The 21,862-nt window shown below is 45.8% G+C and overlaps 1 protein-coding gene across 6 annotated transcripts in view; it reads right to left on the bottom strand.

Moving 5' to 3' along the window:
- Positions 1-7,578: 7,578 nt before the first annotated feature.
- Positions 7,579-21,862, bottom strand: part of Cobl (cordon-bleu WH2 repeat protein) — a 227,255-nt gene continuing 212,971 nt past the window's right edge. For all 6 annotated transcript variants that reach the window (XM_021210378.1, XM_021210380.1, XM_029544956.1 and 3 more), the window contains one exon: positions 7,579-8,975. In XM_021210378.1, coding sequence (XP_021066037.1) covers positions 8,958-8,975 — 18 coding nt within the window. In that variant the 3' untranslated portion in view covers positions 7,579-8,957. The remainder of the gene's footprint in view (positions 8,976-21,862) is intronic.

Raw genomic sequence — 21,862 nt, 5'->3', positions numbered from 1 at the left:
CACACCACCCACACACATACACACTATACACCAAACACCACACACCACACACACATACACCACGCATACACTACACACTCACTATAACACAAATACACACACTCACACCACAAACACATGGAAATAGTATTCAGTCATACAAAGGATGAAGTCCTATCTTTTTAGCAACAGCAACATGGATGGAAGTAGGTGATATCAGGTCAAGCCAGACACAGAAAGACAGATGCTGCATGATCTTTTTCATGCGTGCAAAGTAAAAATAAGGAGTTAAATAAATAAATAAATGTATACATGTTTTTTTTTTTCAAATAGAGAGAATAGTGGTTAGTAGAGGCTTGGGGGAGGGGTGTGATGAATAGAGATAAAGAGAAGTCGGTAATCAGTAGCAAAATAGAGTTTGCCACAATGATCAAGTTCCAGCATTGTACAGCACTTACAATTTATTGTACATTTTATAAAGAATCAGAAGACAGGATTTGAAGGTGTCTAACATAAATCAATGCTGATTCACCTACCTTGATCATTTTACACTATATTTATGCAATGAATGGGTGCCACAAATATCTATGATTAAAAGAAGAAAAGGAACCTGGGTATGGTATGGCACACTCCTTTAGCACGAATATTTGGGAAGCAGAGGCAGGTGCATGTCTGTGAGTTTGAAGGCAGCATGGTCTACAATATGACCTGGAGGTCAGTGGGGCCATATAGTGACACTGTGTCTAAGAAAACAAAACAGACCCATGAGCCGTGCCAAGTGCTTGGAGCCCTGGCTGCTCAGGAGACTGAAGCAGATCACGTGAGACTGGGAGCACAAGTGAGTGTAGCAACCAGTCAGATCCCATCTCAAAAATAGTAATAATTTTAAGTGACAAAAGGTTTTGAAGGAATTACACACAGCAACCGTTCTTGCCGATTATTCACATGATAAAATCACTCCTTGCTTAATAAAGAAAAGCTGGACCAAGTGGAGAAAAGAAAATGAACCTTTCAGGCACGTTGCCATGCTGTCCACCACAGGGGACAGTCTGGGACAGCTATGTCTGGAAGAGAGATGGCCTTCTTCCCTGTGTCTGGCAGAGAGCCCATCAAGGAAGCACTGCCACATCCCGCAGGGGCTCACACCCGCAGCCAGGCTCGCTGCCTGTTGGTCCCTGAAGATTCTGTAAGTCACGGGGGAACCAGACACGGACTCACAGCCAGCACACTTGGCCCTCACTCAGTACGGTTGCTGCTGGTGCCCTCGGAGGCAAACCTTGCTCTTTATCTCATCTGTAAGTTGAGCAGGCAGACTGGCCAGAACTGCTTTGCATTTCCCACGATGCTCTGTCTTGTGGCTGAGTTTCTCCTTGGGAATAAAGCTGAGCGAGCAAGCACATGTGAAGAGAGCTGGATGCTCTGAACTCTCTCTCCCTGCTCGGCCTCACCTCAGGCCTTGTAGTCCTATGATGGTGGTAGCAGCTTCTCAGCCTCAGGTTACAGCCATAAGCACCAGGCAAGCAGAGCCAGTATCTCCATAGCCAGAAGCCCCTTGTAGGGAGACCCAGGCCTGGTGGGGCCTGGAAAGCCTCAAGTCATGCCTCACCCCTCTCCTTGGGGACTCTTTAGGTTCCAATTTCAGATACTCAGGAACATTTGCACTCGGGTCTGTATTGTACCTGTCTTTCCTAGTTCTCAGTCAAGGTATGCAAGAAGTTACGTCTTTATTGCTCAGATGCATCCAAAGATGCCGAGACTAGATCATCCCAGGGCCTAGCTGTCCTGATTGATGCTGCTTGGATACTAGGAGGTTTTAGTGAGGAACCAAGGTCCCCAGGAGATTTCTGGTTCAGGGATCCTGAACCTGCCAACCCTCCTCAGACCAGCTATAAGTCAGACTGAAATATACACTGCTCAGGCACAGCCTTGGTTCTAACCAATGAGAAGCAGTTTTATCCTCCTGGGACTAGAGTACTTCCCGGGGTATAATGGACAAGAGGAGAGTAAGATTTGGGGCTTAGGTCAACATTAGGGTGAGCTCAAGTGTCATTTTATGTCACTGAGCCTCCACTGGTAGGAGGAGGGAACTGATGAGACCAATATTTGGTATAGATTCAGGAAGCACCTGTGAACTCCACATGGCTGAATCAAGGCAACCCTTAAGAGGTCCCTAGTTACTTGTCCTGTAAATTAATTACTCCTGATTGTATAATGAAGGAGAAAAGAGCAAAGCAAATGAAGGCAGAGGAGAATGCTGGGCTCTGGCAGCTGACCCCTTAGCTCCTGTGTGGTCAAAGATGTCACAGGGTCTTTGTAGCTCCCCAGATGCACCTGACAGAAGGCAGCTTTAAAAGCCCACTGTTGCTATCACTCGGAAAATGTTGCTGCTTTGTCCAGTATCCATGATGTCACTCAGGAAGATCTGGAATGGTAAATGTCATGGTGCCATCACAGGAGGACTTCAGCTCTCTGAAATAGAATCATGACTTAAGGGCATACTGCAATCTGCTTTCCAGGCTGAGCCTTTCTTCCTCATGTGTGACTCACCCCTGACTCCCAGTGGCTTCAGCATTCACACAGCCTTAGTCTGAGTGGCTCCTAGCCATCTTGTTCTAAGCCCCACCTCAGCCAACTCCTCATCCCCTGTGCCAGTGGCTCTCTGCCCAACCTGGGGCTTGGCCAGCTGTACCCTTGAGTTGGAAACCTTCCAGCGAGCCCATTCTCTGTCCCTTCCCTGGCCACTGCCATCCCTACAGCCTGGAGTCTCTCCAAGGACTCTGAGCTGCCTTGCAGGAACACCGCAGTCTCCCTCTCTTGGACATTTGCCCACGAGCCATTGGCCAAGCAGGTCTTCAGGAGTTTTGTACTCAGAATTTGCTGCCAGTCTCGTTGGGGCAGACTCTGTCCATGGCATCAGTCCTGTGTTCTCAGGCTTGACGCTCCCACATGAATGAGGCCCACAGAGTTCCGGGTCACAAACACCAATAGACTCCATTGAGAAATGAGCATGGTAATAAGAAACACCACATTCCACAGAGGACTAAGTGGTTATAAGTGGTTTTTCTTGGGAGGTGGCTGGGTTTTGGAGGATCAATAGATGTTCTAATAAAGCACGGTAGAATGAGCCCACATGGTATTTTCAGAGAAATGAAAGCTGCTCAAGCTTTCGAGTGCACAGAAGCCGAGGAGCAGCAGCAAATCTGAAAGGCTCAGTGGAGGGGGCACTAGCCAGACCTGTGCCAAGGCCAGGTCAACTCCAGTCAGAGTCAGGGTATGAAGGTGGTGACAGGGCTCACACTGTTGCTTTCAAAGATCTGGTGAGGCTGGGTTCAGAGACAAGGTGGAGAGCAATGAGTGGTCCTACCCTTGATCGCCAGCCCATTTCCTTCTATCTCATGAATCTCAAGCCTCGGCATCTAGAGGAACGGTCTCAGAGGAACGGTCTCAGATGCAAGCCCCGAAATCACAGTGCATTGCTTTCTTCAGAGGAGTATGCCAGGCAGTGTGAGTCAAGCTGCTGCCACCTGCACTCACTCGGCGCACACCCCAGTTGGGCTCATGGCCAAACCACTCATGAGCAGGTGCCAGCATAGTTAATCGCTTCTTGATCTTTCCGCTTTGAACACATTTGTATTTCTAGTGGAACACAGGAGTGGGTGGCAGCACTTAGCCCTGGGAATGTCTTTGCAATGGAACAGAGCCCTGGTGCAGAACCTCTAATCCGAGTCTCCTGCAGACAGAACCCTGAGCAGCCCAGGCTTCCCTAGCCCCCTGGCTATCCCCTGCTCCTTTGACCTGGCGAGAAGCCTCTCTCTTGATGCTCACTTGAGGGGCTTCTACCCTGACCACCCACAGAGAAGAACCTCCAATCTTTGGCCCACATCTTTTCTCCCCCCAGGATACTTGTTACACTCTTGATTGGCATTTCCATGTGGCTACTTGCCAGCAGGTTTACTGGAAGGCAGAGACGCGAAACTGTAATTGTCTCCAGCACCCATCGGGGATTCCGACCTCGAGAAGCTCTTCTAGTGTTCGACGGGAAGAAAGAGAGATGGCAGAGGAAAGGAAGACACTAAGGAAGGAAAGAAGGGAAGGAGGGATGATGGTTGGAAGAAGGAATGAGGGACAGGGGAAGATGGAAAGGAGAAAGGGAAGAGGAAAGGAGAGAAAAATAGGAAGAAGGATATGAGTGTGCCAAGTGCTTCTGCACCCCTGGGCTAGGGTAGATTCTGAGAACAGAGCCTTGAGAGGAGTCAGCACAGCAGTGATTTAGGATGCTTGCTTCCCCCACAACTCTTCATTCCTCCCTGCCCCATCCCATCTGTCATGCTAGCCTTCAGCTTCCTTGGGTCTTCAGAATCCCCTTCCTTGGTCCTCTGGTCCTACCCGGTGGCTGAACTAATCCCCTCTTCTGTGGCAGTGGAATTCTGTTATAACAAAAAAGAATTATCAGGAAAAGTATGCCACTCTGATGGAGTATTAGAGGAAATGCTGGAACCAGCTGGTACCTGAATCCCATGTGGCCATATTTGTGTCCCACAGGGCTGTCCATGAAAGATTACTCTCAGTTAGCCCTGTGGGTCTCAGTTTGCACAGCTGATGGCTACTGGTCCTGGAAAATGTTCCAGGACCAGGAGGAACAAGTTAGGATGCTTTGAGCAGAGGAGAGATGTCCCCTGAACTGTCCTGGATGCCTTGATCACGTAATCCCCTACTGAAGAAGGTGACACCATGGTAGAGTCTAGAACCATGCTCAGGCCAAACGGTGCTACTGTGTATTAGAATGACTGCTTCTCTGCTCAGAATGGAGAGATGTGGCTGTTCTCAGGCATAGGCTGGGACAGCAACCAAATACCTTCGTCCCCTTTCTGATCCATGTACATGGGATTAAAACAGGACAATGGAGCCATTGATCCTACAAATTTGTAAGGTGACTCTGCTATTTCTCTGGCTCCTTTATTTCTTTCTACTTCTGTGATGGAAAGATAATGACACACTCTTGTCTAAATCTTTTACATTCCAAACCACGAGACGTGTCCCTGAAGTTAACATGATGAACAACATACAGCACAGTGGCCACCTGTTGGAGGTGGTCTCATCAGCAGGTACTGTGGAGCTCCCATTGAGCTCAGTGGCCAGAACACTGACAGCATATAGGTCTGAAGGTGTGAGGAAGGCACAGGGGGTGGAAGCTGGTGTAATTTGGAGGCAGTAAAGGGAGCCACGAAAAGAAGCATACAGCTGTGGAAGGAGAAAATCACAGAAGAATTTAGTGATTAGCAAATGTTTCCTTGTCTTTCTGACTTGGAAACCACTGAAGTGAGCCACTCAGGAGGTGCAGGCACAAGGCCCAGACACACACAACGGAGTGGGGTCATAGTCAAGAGAGGCAAGCTGGCAGGACATACAAGCCAGCAGTTTCCCAGATCAGGAGCTGAGTTGAGGGGCTTCCCAGAGGAATAGAGAAGGGCACTGCCTGTGCAGTACCGATGCTCAGAGTAGGACGTCTGGGGTCTAGCACTTAGAAGGCAACATTCAAAGTTGAATTGGTTATGCAAGTTGTAAAGGGCCTACCTTCTGAATTTTCAGAGTCACAAGCAATTTTCTCCTTGGGAACTGACCAGCAGGTTTATAAAGTTAGATCCATCAGGGAAGAGTTGCCAGTGTTTTCTCTGCTACTAACCCTACAGGGGTGCCCGTAAGAACTTCGTACAGGCTCTTTTCCGGCCATTATGTGCTACACATAGGCAGGGAGCAAAACAGACCCATCTCTGGCAAGAGGTGGAGAAGCCTGAGTTTTGGTCATCTCCACGAGCCTGTGTTTTCCTAAGAGACCGAGGTTTGCACCACCAAATCTTAGTTGCACACTTTGTGGGCTAGAATCTGGCCATAGAGGTTATGGATTTTATGAGCTACACTGTCGTAATTTTGGAATGCTTTTCAATAATTATCTGGGCAATGTTTGGAGCTGAGCCATTTACTTCCTGTTTGAGAGTTCTCACCTTTACTCCCTGCCTCTGTGTTACACAATATAGCTGGAAGGGAGCAGGTAGATGTCTTTACAGGCTTCCAGCCAGGATGATGACCTAAGTTAAAGCTGTTGATGTTTCCCTGAGTGAACCCAACCTTTCCTGCTACTTGCCTCGAGGCTGATCTTTGCAGCCAGGAAGGTGAGAGATGAATATCTGGGCGTGTGAAGAACAGTTAACAGAGGCTGAGATGAGACAAGGTCGGGAGCAAGAAGGTATGAGGTGCTCATAGAGTGGGGGAGTTGTCTAGGGTAAGGCTGAAGTCTCCAGTTGAAGGGTAAGGGTAGCGGAGGACTCTAGGCATCACAGGCAGGGGATATACTCAAGGCATATAAAGAATACCTCCCAGGATACCTTCCGTAAACGGGTGGTTGGATGAGGACAAATGAAGCAGTGGAAGGCCTGTTTAGACAAAGGAGGGGCAGGAGAGATAGAGCCTCCTAAGAATCTGGTAGGCTGATGGAGACTGCAAACTCATCCGGTGAAGGGAGCTACAGAGGGTTGCTGAGAGAATGTAGGCCACATGATGGACCTGTCTAGTCTTAGCCTCCAGTTTGCTCATCTGGAAGACGGTGCTTTGAGATGTGTGTTTACCAAGAGATGAGACAAGAGTCCTTGTGATGACAATTAGCAGAGGCCATCAGCATGAACTAGGACCCTTTGATTAGTCTGTATCCCACACCTCAAAATTGGAAGGTTTACAGATTCTGAGGTGGACAGCACAGCAGATATAACGTTAAGTTGGTCCACAAGAGCAAAAATTACTAGAGGAAGGGCCCTTATGCTCTCCAAGGACCTCTCAAGCTTGGTGGGGAGCTCACAGAGAACTGTACATGTTGGGAGTTAAAGGCCTGAGATGTGCATTCTACTCTTCTCCCATCTTCTATAATATCCCCCCTTCCCTCTCTCGCCTAGGACATGCCCTTAGAGGTACTGCATTTGCCCTTTTCTCTGCCTTGCCTCTGTCTTTTCCTTTCTCCATCACCCTGGTTGAGTCTCTCACCCCTTTTCCTGATGATTTTTCTCCATAGCACTTAACATGCTATACCTAGCATTTTGCTACAGGTCTGATTCTTGTATCATCTAAACTCTATGGTTATGATGATCTTATCTGAAGAAACATACAGGCATGGAGAAAGCTTCATCTATAGGCTTGACTTTTAAAGTCCCCCAAAGACCTATGCATCTCTAGCCTGCAGCACTATTGAGAGGGAACCTTCAGGAACTGAGGCACAGAGGAAGGAAGCTAGATAACTGTTGTCACACATCAGAAGGAGATAGCAAGGTCCCAGCTCCTTCCTTTCTTTCTTGTGTCCTGTCATAAGGTGAGCAGAGGCCTCCAGCACACGCTTCTCTCATGATGTCTTGTGTTGCCACAGGGACAGCAACAGGGCCAAAATCTCTGAAACCCTGAGCCAAAATAAACCCCTTTAAACTGTTTACCTCAGGTGTTTGGTCACAGTGATGGAACACTGATTAACACAGCAGCCAAAATATTTGTTGGCAGAATAGATTAATCCCTCCATTTTGTAGGCAGGATATATACCGTAGCATGAAATCCACACGACAGTTACAGCATTGGATTTGCATTTATTTGTGGCACTAAGAGAAAGAGCAGACAGCTGTGACTAAGAGCAATTGGCTGGTAGCTCTCGCCTCACTGAGAAAGTGTAGCAATGTTAATCACACAGTACCAAGTTCCCACTCTACCCGATGCCTAGATTTAAAACAGGGGGAAACAGTAAAAGGATTTCATGTTTTTTTTTTTTTTCAGTAAGGCAGAGATTTTATATCATGAACTCATTTTGACTTATATTGCTGTCTTGATTTTCTCCATATAAGAAAAGGTTTTAGAGACACATTAAAAAAAAAAACACAAAACTTCCTGCTGAGTTTAAATTCTTTAAAGATGGTGTCTACCCACAATGTACTATAAGAATGTCATATAATACCAGGGCAGCTGCTGGACCATGCCAAAGTGTGTCAGGATAAAATGTAAGCCACAGAAATGTGCAGCACAATGTGGACTGCCCTCTGCTACATATAGGTCCTCAACACTCTGCTCTCTGGCCCCGCGCAGGATTTCAGAAGGCTACTGGTGAAGTCTTAGGCTCCATGCAAGGCTCCTTCACAGTAACCTGATGCATGTCATAGCCTGCGGGGACATTGGGGATGGGGGGGGGGCAGGGGACTATACAAGTGGGACACTTCTATACAGGAAAAAGACAACCCTTCCAGTGTTCTCATCTCTGCTTCCCATCACCTTCTAAGGAGCCAGGAATATCTTGCTCAGACGGTCAAGTAGGGCTGCTACTCTGGGCAGCAACAGTGGAATTTTAAAAGCTTAGTTGGTCAGATCACAGTCCAAGATCATCTGTGAGGTGTGAGGCTTCACTGTGTGAGGAATACAAATATGAATCTGATTCTTTTCTAGCCTGCAAAAGTCATCTCAGCGGCCTCCCTCCATTGTGCTTCTTACTCCAGAAACAGCACCCTGAAGCATGTAAGAGATTCCGACTATTTCTGTTGATTTATGTTTTTGTACACCTATAATTCAAAAGATCATAAACAATTTTAACCATGTGTATGTGGTCAATGTCTCAAAGATCCAAAAATCAACTTAGGGCCTAATTCCTTGTGCCCATAGCTATAATCAAGTATGAGTGCTGGGCGCCAGCCTGTGTGTTCCCATCACTCTGCCAACAAGAGCAGTTTATTGGCAACTGTGAGCAATCAGAGGCAGATCATATGTCCTTGGCACACAAGTCACACAGCAAAGCAGTATCTCCCATTTGACCATCATGTAGGAACCCTGAAAATCCACCGTGGGCAAGTTGGCCAGGAGACGGGAAAGTACCGCCGCTTCTTCAAGGTTTCATTTCCAGTCATGTGGATTTCTAAAGTGAGGATACTTGGAGCTGTGCAGGTGGTCTCTTCGGTGGTAGGACTTCACACGAGCAAGGGAACCTGCAGTGAAGACGGGTAGAGTTACTGCCTCTGTGGACAACAAAGTATGCAGAAGAGAGTTATGAAACATCTTGTAAAAGATGTTGAAGAATTGAGATCTAGACCACTGGCCACGCTTCTCACTCTCCCAAAGACCTTTCTAAAATACAAATACGCCTATAACCTTCCAGTGACTTGTGAGAAAACAAGTAACATAGAATCTGTGGATGTTTATTTGTAGGTCCCTTCCACAGCATCTCATTGCTCTTTTTTGTTCCTCTCACCAGTCTTGCTGGAAGAGACACCTGGAGGCAGAAACCCTAGCAAACTCACTCACTCCACATATATAAAGTGCATGACTAGAGTTTGTGGTGTGGATGAAGGAGCGTGAAGTTCTTCCTCTATGTGACAGGAAAGATCACATAGATCCTGATAGTTTAGTTCTCTCCTGATAGCCCAACAACAGGAAATCAAGACCTGCCTCTGAAAATCAGTTAAGGAGATGGATGTCCTGTGAAATAATCACTGTTTCTCTCCTGGAGTATCAAACCAGAGCCCAGGCTGAAGAGGACTGGCTGGGAATTTGCCATTGTGTGCTACCTTTTTAGGTCATCAACCAAAGCAAATACCCAAGAGCCACAAATTCCTTCAGAACTAACACAAACACCATTGGGTTGACAGGACCCAGCTAATGGCCACTCTATCTGCTCTCTCAGTGGATCTTCCCAACAGTCCCACTATAATCCAAGAATAATGGGTAAGGTATGTGTGGAAGAACATTTTCTCATATTTGTAAGCTGAACATCTCAGTTCCAGGTGGTGGAATGACCTGGTGACAGCTTTGGGATGTGACTAGGTCCCTTGGGCGTGTAGCATCTCTCAAGGGCTTAGTGTCTAATCCAGGCCTAGAATCTCTCTCTATTGTGCTTCTAGCCCAATGGCACTGAACAGCATCATAAATGGTCAATCCCTGATCTCCTAGTTGGAGAGAAGCCACTGTGTATGGGTCATTAAACCATGTGCCTCTTGCCTCTTCTCACAACAGCAGGCATGGACTTGGTGAAGGATATTGGGAGCCTCACAGTTCCACTAACACCTGTGCCATGTGTGAATGAAGGGAGTGCTGTGTCCCTTTGCCTCCATCTGTGACACTATAATGGGAAATGTGGGAAGGATGACCCCATGGGGTTAGTGGGACAACAAATGAGGTAGATGTCCCAGCTTTGGAGTCAAGTAAATACTTTTAGTATAGTGATGTTTAGTCAGAGTTCTGTGATAAAAGGGACTTACATAAGTACCTTTGGGTCAAATGCTCATTAGCAAGACCTACTTAGAGCACAGACCCTCTGACCACTTGCATACTCGGCTCAATTCCTTTTGTCTTCATGCGGACCCAGGAACATCTCCCCAGCTCTTTTGGCACCCTCTGACCTCTAGTGCTCCACAGTCTGGGGTTGGCATCACTTGGCAGCCTTATTGGCGAAGCTTGGGAATAAGGAGATTTAAGTAGAAGCCCTACTCACAGCTACCAGCGTACATACTGTGGTTCCTCACAAGGGCTCTCCATTTGACCTGACATCTACAAGTCTCCTCGCCCCTGCTCTAGTTCCATTCCTCCATCCCCAGAAGAAGGAAAAGCATATGCAGGATACCCACAGGAGATCTGCTTGTGCAGGGCCTCCAAAACCCTGCAGAAAGATTTCCAGAGCCAAGGAAAATGAGGAGGAACATGGCTGCAGTAGCCTTTGGTTTAGAAGGGAAGAAGTTCTACAAGAAATTTCTGCAAGAGGTAGAAATCTGCATGGAGGAACTATAGCCACAATCTAAGATATATTCTACTGTGTATGGCAAGAAGCAAAAAGAAGACAGAAGTTCAAGGGCCCAATCACTAGGACAAGACCTGTATCTAACACAATCAAATGGTATTAAGGGGTCAGGGAGAGGATGGGGTGAGGCAAGGTGGTCAGAGCTACCTCAGTTGGACTCAGAAAAAGAGTCTGCCTACAGGGTGCCTCAGAGAAAGTTGGAGAGGGCTGACATAATGGTGAGAAGTATAGCAGGGACCTACTGGAAGGTTTAGGGGAAGATACAGCCATGGCCATCAGTGTTCCTTGCATATATGAGCCACAGAAGAAGCTGGGAAAGGGAATGAGTTAGGAAGAAGCTAAAGAGGCAGCTATAGGGTCATGTTGAAAGATGGGAAAGGGTTGGTAGCATCTCATAAAGGACCCTACCATAGCCCATAGTAGTACAGCCCTGCCTGGCAGGCAGAAGGCCTGCCTTACAGAGTAGTACAGCCCATACTTTCCAATAGTGCTTTCCTCCAAACTCCAGACTCCTCTCTCCATGATCCTTTAGTTAGGCTTCAGTTGTTAATCCAAACCAGCAGAAAATCTTCACTGTGGAGTCTAGAACGCTAAGAAGCTGGAAAAACTGTCATGTGTTTTGAGAGAACCACATGGAAGAACTTTTTTGAAAAGTACCTAGTGAACTGTTAAAAAAATTGTTTTTTTCCTGATTCCTTGTGGTGAAAATCTGCAGGAGGAGAAGAATCCAACATCTTTGCAGTGACCAATGCAGTGAGGGGAGGCTCTAGGAAGAAGATAGCCAGAAGACAGGCACAACTGAGAGCAGGAGGGCGTGCCAGAGGGGGCAACCTTAAGGTAGCTGTCCGGGTTGAGGTACATGGAAGGAAGGGGTTTGTTTTTAAATAAATGTTTACTGTATTAACAACTGAAATATGACAGACACATCAGCCCTGCCTCAGAGATAGATAACCGAAATAGAGAGATAAAGAGACAGACAGACAGATGGACAGGCAGGCAGGCAGGCAAGTAGACAGCATATGCATGCACTTGAGACACAGTCTCAGGATGTAGTCTTGGCTAGCCTGGAACTTATTATCCATCTGGATTTTCACTTAGGGACAGTCCAATGGATTCTGCCCCTCCTAATGCTGGGATTAAGTTATATTTTAGTAATGCATGTCCCTCTGGCACCGTGGTCATAATCAAGATCACAACACCATTCACAAGATATCCCAGAACTCCCTTCAGTCCTCAAATGTCACCAGTCACCTAACAACTACACAGAAGTTTATATTTTCTGGAATTTTGTAGCAATCCAACAATATGACTAAATTTCACGGCCATGTTTCTTAGAACATAATTATGTTGAACTCATCTGCATTACTGCGGGTTTCAGCGTCACTGTTATCATCTGCATTACTGCGGGTTTCAGCGTCACTGTTATCATCTGCATTACTGCAGGTTTCAGCGTCACTGTTATCATCTGCAATACTGCGGGTTTCAGTGGCACTGTTGTCGCGGTGAAGACTGCATGGACACATCATATTTGTTTATTCATTCTTTTTCTGACGGGCAGTTGTTCACAACTTTGAGGCAGTTATGAATAAAACTGCTGTGAGCATGTATGTGAAAACAAGTACACCCATCTTCTTGCCCTCCTCCTTTTTGCTCTGTTAAGTGTTGAAGAAAGCCGGGCATGGTGGCGCATGCCTTTAATCCCAGCACTTGGGAGGCAGAGGCAGGTGAATTTCTGAGTTCGAGGCCAGCCTGGTCTACAGAGTGAGTTCCAGGACAGCCAGGGCTACACAGAGAAACCCTGTCTCGAAAAACCAAAAAAGAAAAAAAAAGTGTTGAAGAAAAGCAGAGAAAACAGGCATTTTGTGGGTTTTTTGATGCTGAGCAGGTATTCATTCTTCTTTTAAAAAGTAGTTCATATGGGAATAGATTTTAAACGTTAACCTTGTGCTCCTTGGACACATCTCTCATGTTCTAGGACACACCAAACACCACCATTCTCATATTTCTTTCTTATCATATCTGGGTTTGAAATCAATAACTGGATTCATAGAGTACATTGGGACGGGCTCTCTTCTTCAGCTTTTGTTGTAGAGCTTATTAGTGAAGCTATCTAGGCCTGGAAGTGGTATGTATGTGTACTTATTTGTGTGTTGTATTGTGTTTGTGGTGTATGTGTGGTATGTGTCTGTGTGTGTGCAAGTGCATGTGTGTGAATATGTGTATGGCGCGCATGTACATGAAGTCTTTTTTGCTTATTATCCAGTCTCTTTACCAGATGTGGAGTTTGTTCAGCTCATGTATTTCTTCTGGAGTTTTGCATTTGTATCTTGATAGTTTGACATTGGTATGTTTAAAGTAACACACCCATGCGTGAAGTTGTTTGTGATATTCCTTTCATACCATAATCTCTTACTATATCTGGAGAATCTATGATATTATGCCTCCTTCCTGAAATTGACATTAAAAAAAACTTTTTCTCTTGATATATTCTGTGCCAGACTTTCCCATTTATTGGTTTTGTTTCAGAACAAGCTGTGGGTTTAACTTTTAGAATCACTTTCCTCTTTTATTTTATTGATCCCTGCTATGACCTTTACTTTTTCCTGCTAGCTTGAGATTTCAGTTTTGCTCTTCTTTTTTCTAGTTTTTTACGGAAGAATATCTGGTCATAGAACAATGAAGCACTATGAATTTCTCTTGAAAACACTACTGTAGCAGCACTCCACACTTTCATGGTGTAATTCACAATCACCTCAAACTGCTTTCTAGTTCTCCTTTGAGTAGCCTTTTTATTTAAAACTATGTTATTTCATTCAATATTTGGGGATTTTCCTGGGGCCATGTTATTATTAGTTTACAATTTAATCCTGTTATAGTCATGAACATGCTTGCTATGTGTAGTCTTTAGATGTAGCTACAGTAACTATTTTCTAATATCTGGGATCATTATGGGGCAGGTACAGTTATGTTCAGTCCTTACTGTTTCAGACTAGCCTACCATTTTGTTACTTGATTGTGACTGGATGCCATACACTGCCAAATTTTTCCTTGAAATTTGCTAAACAGTTTCACATTCATACATATATTATTAAGCTTTGTTATGCGATGTGGTCATTTGGAAGCAGGTTGGTTCTTGTTTGAAAAATTTTGGGGCAGCAGAGGGTCATGAAAATTGTTGCCCACTGCTAAGAGAAGAGCATGTCTAAAAGACACAACATTTTAAGTTCAGCTTGGGAAGACTTGAAGGCATTCTCAGCCTATGAGAGCTCCAAATTCTCCTCCCCCACTCTCCATTGGTGGTCCTTCTTGCAGCTTGTATGGGGTGATCAAGCCCTGCTCTGCTAAACACTCCACTAGGTTCTGCAGGTCTCTGGGTTGCTCTGGGTCACCATCTCTTCTTTAACATTCACTATGTATGCAGATGCTTTGATGCTCTGGGACTGAAGCTCTGCTCCACAAACAAGGAGTTCTTGGATGTGCTGGATAGTTTTATGCCAACTTGACACAAGCTATAGTCATCTGAGTAAATGCCTACACAACAACAGACTGTAGGTAAGCCTGAAAAGCATTTTGTTAATTAGGGTTTGATGGGCTAGTGTCCTGCCCATTGTTGGTGGAGTCATACTAAAGAAGGTTGAGGAAGCCAGGAGGAGTAAGCCAGTGAGCAGTACCCTTCCATGGCCTTTGCATCAGCTCCTACCTCCAGGTTCCTGCCCTGTGTGAGTTTCTGTCCTGACTTCCTTCAGTGTAAGTCAAATAAACTCTTTTCTCCCCACATTGCTTTTAGTTCATGGCATTTCATCATAGCAATAGTAACCCTAACTAGGACAATGGACCTGTGTCAGCACCCTTTCTACTCCACAGCTCAGATGCTGCAGGATTAGGAGATGTTGGATGCAGGCCTCACAATCTGCTATGGTGTCTCTCAGGAACTGTAATTCCTGTGGCTTGATAGCTAATTACTTTTCCTAAATGTCTGGCTCCTTAAGATAGGATGGTGTACTGCCTGGTTTGTGTGTGTGTGTGTGTGTGTGTGTATGTGTGTGTGTGTGAACTTGACATAGGCTGGAGTTATCACAGAGAAAGGAGCTTCAGTTGAGGAAATGCCTCCATGAGATCCTGCTGTAAGGCACTTTTTCAATTAGTGATCAAGGGGGAGGGCCCATTGTGGGTGGTGCCATCTCTTGGCTATAAGAAAGCAAGCTGATCAAGGCAGAGGAAGCAAGCCAGTAAGAAACATTCCTCCATGGCTTCTGCATCAGCTCCTGCTTCCTGACCTGCTTGAGTTCCAGTCCTGACTTCCTTTGGTGATGAACAGCAATGTGGGAAGTTTAAGCTGAATAAACCCTTTCCTCCCCAGTTTGCTTCTTGGTCATGATGTTTGTGCAGGAATAGAAACCTTGACTAAGACAGATGACAAATCTAATCCCTGAAATTACCTTCTGGAATAAGCTCTCAGAGACCCATTGTGTATATTTTAAAAGCTATGTCTTTTCAAGGTGTGCCCTATCCATTCCTCTTGGGTAGCATGATTCTACAGGTCTACCTCCACTGCTACAGGTTAGCAGCCTTCCTACTTTACCAGACTCTTTCCCCTACAATCAGCCTATACAAACTGTGCCAAGGCAGAACCAGTCAGTATGAATAGCTACAAATCACATATGCACATGTCCACATACTGACAAACCTGTAGGTACTCTATACTGTTTCATCTTTATTTTTCTTGTGACTTTTTCAAAAGCCAGTCTCAAGATGGGTAGGACGGAGTCCCATTAAAATGACCCTTGAGCTCCTTAAATGTGTGCATGCCACTCTATGTATATTTTACCTGAAGAACAGCTGTAAAAAGTAAACTCCCGTAACATGAAGATAAAGTTCCCCTGGAGTCATTGCTAATGTTTGCAATGTACTATTGTACACAAATAAAATCCTGGGCCAGGTGCGAGAGTCACATGCCTGTAATCTCAGCATTCTGAGACAGGAGGACTGTTGAATTCAGTGCTAACTTGGGCTACACGGTGAGATCTCAACAAAAGGAGAAAAAGTGTGTGCAGATAGGCAGAAGGGTAGATTGTGAAGATGGAGAGATATGGGTTAAAACAAATACAGCAAACTCTCATCAAAAGTTCTTGGGACTAGATATAGGGGCATTTACTACACACGTTTGACATCTTTTCTATGAAAAATGGTAAAATTCATGCTAAAATGACTAAAAATGTAGTTCGCGGAACTGTATTTAATAGAAGTCAGAGCAAGAATAACTGTGAAGTCCAGACAGGCTCTCAAGGAAACCCTTCAGCTGGCTTTGAAATAGTTTATAAAATGAATCCCACAATAGAAACCCAGAATGTAGCTGGGCGTTGTGGTGCACACCTTTAATCCTAACACTTGGGAGGCAGAGGCAGGCGGATTTCTGAGTTCCAGGACAGCCAGGGCTACACAGAGAAACCCTGTCTCGAAAAACCAAAACCAAAAAAAAAAAAAAAAAAAAAAGAAAGAAAGAAAGAAAAAAAGAAAACCAGAATGTTTGTGAGTTTCTAGAGCATGCTCCGTGGACTGTGGACTTGGTTGGGTGAATCTCTGAGAGTTGCTTACACATTTTTCAACCCTGTATCTTCCACTGGAAAAAGGAGAGTGAGGTCTGTGTTCCAGAACTACCAGGTGCTCAGGGTCATTTCACAATGGGCTGGGCAGCACACACTCACTGTGTTATTTCGTGGTGCTCCTGTTGGGACATTCTTCCCCACACAGAGGAAAGGGTTGCTGTGGCTCTTGGGTTTGGAGGTTTCAGCCCATACCTGGGTCAGCCCAAAGTTTTGAGTCTATAGAAGCATACTGTGGATGCAGGCAGTACATGACAGGCCATGTGTGGCCAGGTACATGTATTCTTTCTACAGCAAGGAGGCAGAAAGCAGAAGGAGCTGGCTAACAATGGCAAGCACTCCCATTAGGCTTTTCTTTTGGTATCCGGGTTTCTGGAGTACACTGCGGAGCACCATACTGCAGATAGGGACTATACCACTTACTAGGGACAGGTTTAGTGATCTGCAATAAGGGTTTGGGCATGGAGCCACAGGCCGAGTGAGCACTCCAGCTCAGCTAATGCTAGGATACTGGATCATGCTTTCTGGGGGGTATTGGGATACCTTACCCAGGTGAATATCTGACGGCACATGAGGATAAGTGGGAATGGGGCAGTTGGTGAGGGAAAGGTAAGGAAGACAGGAGAGGCAGGACAGCTGTTCATCCTTTGCTCCCACAGGCATTGATGGTGGAATTCTTGTCCACCATCAGCAAGGACAGTATGATGATGCCATCTGGGTAGGAACAGTTCTTAGTGTGTGAGGGAAAAAAAAATTTGAAGGGGAAAGTAATGATCATACATCTGTTGGGTATATAAAAGAGGAAACTGCAAAAGGACAGCATGGGAAAGATGTAGCTAGAATTTCACTGGAGCAAGTTAAGGAGGCAGGTTACTGTCAATGAAGCTTGAGCATATACTGAAAGCAGATGATGTCAGCTCAGGCTTAAGGCACACTGCTGAGAGCGCTTCTGTGACCAACAGACAAGCATCAGAGAAACACGCATGTGCGAGGAGGAGCGACAGGAGCAAAGGAGCAGGCCCTAAAGTAGAGCTCAGTGTGGATGTGGGTGCCCTACACTGGGGCTTCCTGAAAGACACATGCTGCTTAAAAGGTGTTCATATTATTTGTTTAGAGAAAAAAAGAAAAGTATTCGGGGGGGGGGTGTCACTGGAGAACACAAAAAGCTGCAAAAATATTTACACTTTGATTTTTCTTCTTTCCGGGCCAAGGAGAATATTGTCTGCCTGGTAAAGGTGACTGAGCAGTGCTGCTGGGGCACACTGCTGGGGAATGATTTCCCAGGAAAGCAGGCCTTTCTCTATTTAGGGGCTTTTCTTCCAGGTTGGGTGGGAAGATTCTAGGCACAGAGGAATCCAGGGGATCCAGCAGCTGGGTGACAGGTGAGGGTACAAACAAGCCAGGGAGGAAGACAGGACATGCCCAAAGGTTATTTTATTTCCCCAAAGAAAAGAAAGGTGTATTTGTAACCTGAATTAGATATCTGGCAGGATTTTCAAATGATTCTCTGGGACATGAGCTTTCAGAACATGGATGGGTGGATGTACAGGAGGGCTGGGATGTGCATGGTACCATAAATTGGGATATGATGTCTTAATTCTCCTTCCAGATCTCGACCCAGTGCCCACTCTATGCCAGGAGCTATTGACGGGACTGATGTTACAATGAGGGGTGAGCCTTGTGCAAGACTATGTTGTGCAAAATGAGGCCCACATCCTACAGCACTTAGACTAGTTAGTTCTTAGGGGAACTCAGAACTAAGAGCTGTATTCTCAAGGGAAAATTATATGGCGATGATGTGGGAAAACTGAGCCAGCCTGGGCACTGAAGGAGCTTATTGGAGAGTTCAGAGTGAAAACATAAAGACAAATGCACCCAGTGTTTACCCCAGCTCCATCTTCAGAGACAGTGGAACTTGGGAGAGCTGTCAGCAGACAACCTTAACTGCCTGTCTTGAAGCCATTCCAAGTTAACTACACATAGCTAGGCTTACACAATGAACAACCTGGGCCCAGTGTATGAATGAATGTCATTCAAGAACCAGGTCTGTGCCGACACAGGGTTCTGTCCCCTACTCCCTGGAACATGGAGTTCTCTCCTGCTGAGAAGGAAGGGGGTTTTTGTTCTCTACTCTAGCTTGAGACTTCCTGAAAACATCGTATGTCTAATCAGTTCTTTGGGCTTCCTGTTGAGGTCAAGGGGCATAAAATGCTTTCGTCTACATCTGTGACTCCTGTAATGGGAAAAAGGGCACCTGTGCTGTGTGAGCTCAGTGTGTCTCATGGGGCACTTGACAAGGCAGCCAGGAGCTGATAAGATGTCTGGACATAGCAAAGGTGCTGACCTAGGAATATTTTGCTAGGAAAAGTGACTTAGGATACTGGTACCACACCAGTCTATCAAATGGAAGCCATGGCTTTCCTCCTGGGGAACAGAGCAGGAGCCTGTTATACACTCTGTGTGGGGTGGAGTGGAGTCTAACCATGTCCTTTAGTTGTTCTGAATGGCTCTTTCTCTGCTTTGTGTCTCTATGGCACAGTACTTCTGTAGGCACAAAGAGGTTTCATTCCATTCCTCTGTCTGCTCTGAACAGCTCTGTCTGTGCCTGGCATTCTGGCAGGTCTTACTAAAGGCACAGGGACTGAAACACTGCCATTCTCATGTTTACATGAACACACAGATAAGAGGAAACAAGGTGTGCATTCTGGGCCCTCTGACACAATTCATTTAACACAGATCAGCCAGGGCTGCTGGATACATACGCAAGGTTTTTATTACCTTTGCTGCCAATAAAGGACTGAGGGGAAAGCAGGACAAGATCATAGGAAGATGGATGTGCGCACTGAAACTGTCTGTGAGAAGAGGGGCATCCTGGGAAGACACATGGGTGGTCACAGCAGCCATCAGCAGCCAAAGACCTGGGCCACTCACACCATAAAGGCAACTGTTACTGAGATCATTTTGAAAAACAATGCTGTCATCAAGGTGATTGTTCTGTATCATGAGCAGCATCTTCCCAATGATCAACCATCCCAATTTTGCCTACCATGGTCAGGCCCTTTTGTTGTTTTTAAACTTCTAAATCCTGGGGAAGCCCCTCACCCTAGGATCTGAGCTGAGAAGAAGGCTTTCTCAGAGGCAATAAGCAGTGTGATGTGCACTGAAGCCTTTCAAAAAGACCTGGGAAGCTAGATTCAAGGGCCCATGTGAGCAGGAACTTACACTGAACACTCAGGCATGAAAAGCAACATATTTGCCCAACTGGAGATAGTTCAGTCCATCCTGCAAATGCCACAGATCCACTATACTCTCCTCAAGGGCAGTTGGACCAAACAGGGAAAGGGAGCTAAAGGAATGGAGGGAAAGTCAACATGTTTTGACACGGGAGCCATGAAAGTCAGTTGTCTACACAAGGCAGCAAAGTGCTGGCTGGCTGGCTTTTTAAAACCACCACGGGACTGTGAACATCGCTCCCGCCCCGATGGTGCTCTACAGACAGCTGCAGTTGGAAAGGCAAACTAGCAGCCATAAAGGTGTGGAAATGCCCCTTGGGAGCAAGCCCTACCTAGGAGAGATCAGTGCAGGCCATGAGGACTGGGGTGGTGGCGGTGGTGGTGTCCAGGAAGTTGTGCTATCCCATCCTGGCTTCCTATGCCACAGTCTGTAGCAGGTGGCAGATGAGTGACAAGAGCCTGTTCAGTGTCATCTTGCCTCCATAACCCAGCACCCAGTTCTCAGCCCCAAATCACCTTGTAACTGAACATGATACACAAATTCTTAAACATATGCTGACTCATGCTTTCCAGAGTGTGTAAGCAACCCAAGAATTATGCCAATCCAAGAAATATAATCAAAACTTGCTCCTACAGATCCCATTTAAGGAGCTGGTCATGTGGGAAATGACAGCTGTGTCCCCTATCCTGGCTACAACATTGTACTGTGATGACCTTTCCTTCAAGCATGCCTGGGGTTCATAGTGGCCAATTTCCTCTTCACCTCTAAACCTTCAATTGGACATGCCTATTCAGACCTTATTCTCTGTTCTTCATTTCTACCCCTTACTTTCCTAAACACTCAGTCTTCCAGATGCTTTGCAATCTTGCTTCTTTTTAACTTTCTGCAAAGCAGAAGAAAGAGTTCTCAGAGAAAGCAAGCCCAAGTTTTCGATTTTTAAGTAACCACCTGCTAGCTGTGTAGCATTGTCCTTTAGTTTCTCTTGCCTTGGGTTCTTTCCATCACTGTAAGACAGAGTAGCATCTATTTTGAAAAGCTCCAAACACCAGTTGGTGAGCTGTGTGTATAGAGAGCAACTATGTGCCTGTAGCTTTCAAGTCACTGGTCCCCTCCAGAGAGCTCCCAGGCGTGCTTGGAACTGTGGACTGTACCAGATCTCATATACACTCTGACTCTTACTAGATCCATGCACCTATTAGGGTAGGTATGAAGAGTTTAAATTACACGTTAAGACACAGGAAGACATAAACAAGTATACGACTAATTAATACCCATTTGAAAATTCTTTTCACTCATCAATTGCTAATTACTTAATATTTTCAAATCGTGGTTGAGTAGCTCACTGAAATTGGAAGGGAGAGGGGCCTCAGATAGGTGACACTCAGTGTTTTCAGAATATATTAGAGGAGCAAATGAGATAGATAATTATCCCAAACCCTAAAGCAAAGTCCCTTCATAGACAGTTTAACTTGGCTAACCTGTGGGCTCTAACTTCTGACGAGTCTAATTTAGGACTCAGATGTTGCTTATAGATTTCTTGTTGAGAAACATGGTTTTATGAACTAAGAAACAAAGTCTTGTGATGGGCTTCACTAAATTACTTGCTTAGGACTTCTCTAAAGAAGACACACCTCTGAAATTCAGTCAGTGGGAAATGGCTGTCTTGAGCCCAGAGGAGCTTCAGGGGTGGATTCAGAGCCACCTCTGTCTGACTTCTATGACTGCTTCCCGATCATTTGCCATACAAGTTCAGAACTACATGAATTCCATAGAAAGGGGAAACCACAGGGAGTCAGTTTGAAGCCTGTCACTCTCCAGTGCTACAGGACAGGGACCTGAAGTGGGCTATGCCTCCAATAAAGATGGTTTACATCCTTAATGTCAGTTTTGGGTACCTGCACAGCTATGACTGCCCTCTCCTCAAATCAGGACAAGGTCAAGAAAGTGGGGGCTAACTAGGGAGCTGAGCCTAATGGATTCCAAGAGAGCAATTCAGGAGCACCCAGGGGACTCTGAGCAACAGAGTTGGTGGCCTATGGGGTACCCATGGACCAGTGCTGAGGAAAGGATAGCTTTTCTCAGCCCATGTCCAAGGAACTTCACTACCCTTCCACCACAAGAGGCATCTAAGTGGGGAACAAGGAGATCTGTCTGTCTTGTTTCTGGAAACAGTAGCCTTATGTGGTTCTTGTTGCCCAGGCTCAGTTTCATGGGTGACATGTTTTCCTTAGAGGATACAGCCTGG

The sequence above is a fragment of the Mus pahari genome, chromosome 13, assembly GCF_900095145.1.
Source record: "Mus pahari chromosome 13, PAHARI_EIJ_v1.1, whole genome shotgun sequence".
In the NCBI taxonomy this organism is placed as follows: domain Eukaryota; kingdom Metazoa; phylum Chordata; class Mammalia; order Rodentia; family Muridae; genus Mus; species Mus pahari.
This window is presented reverse-complemented; position numbering and strand designations above follow the sequence as displayed.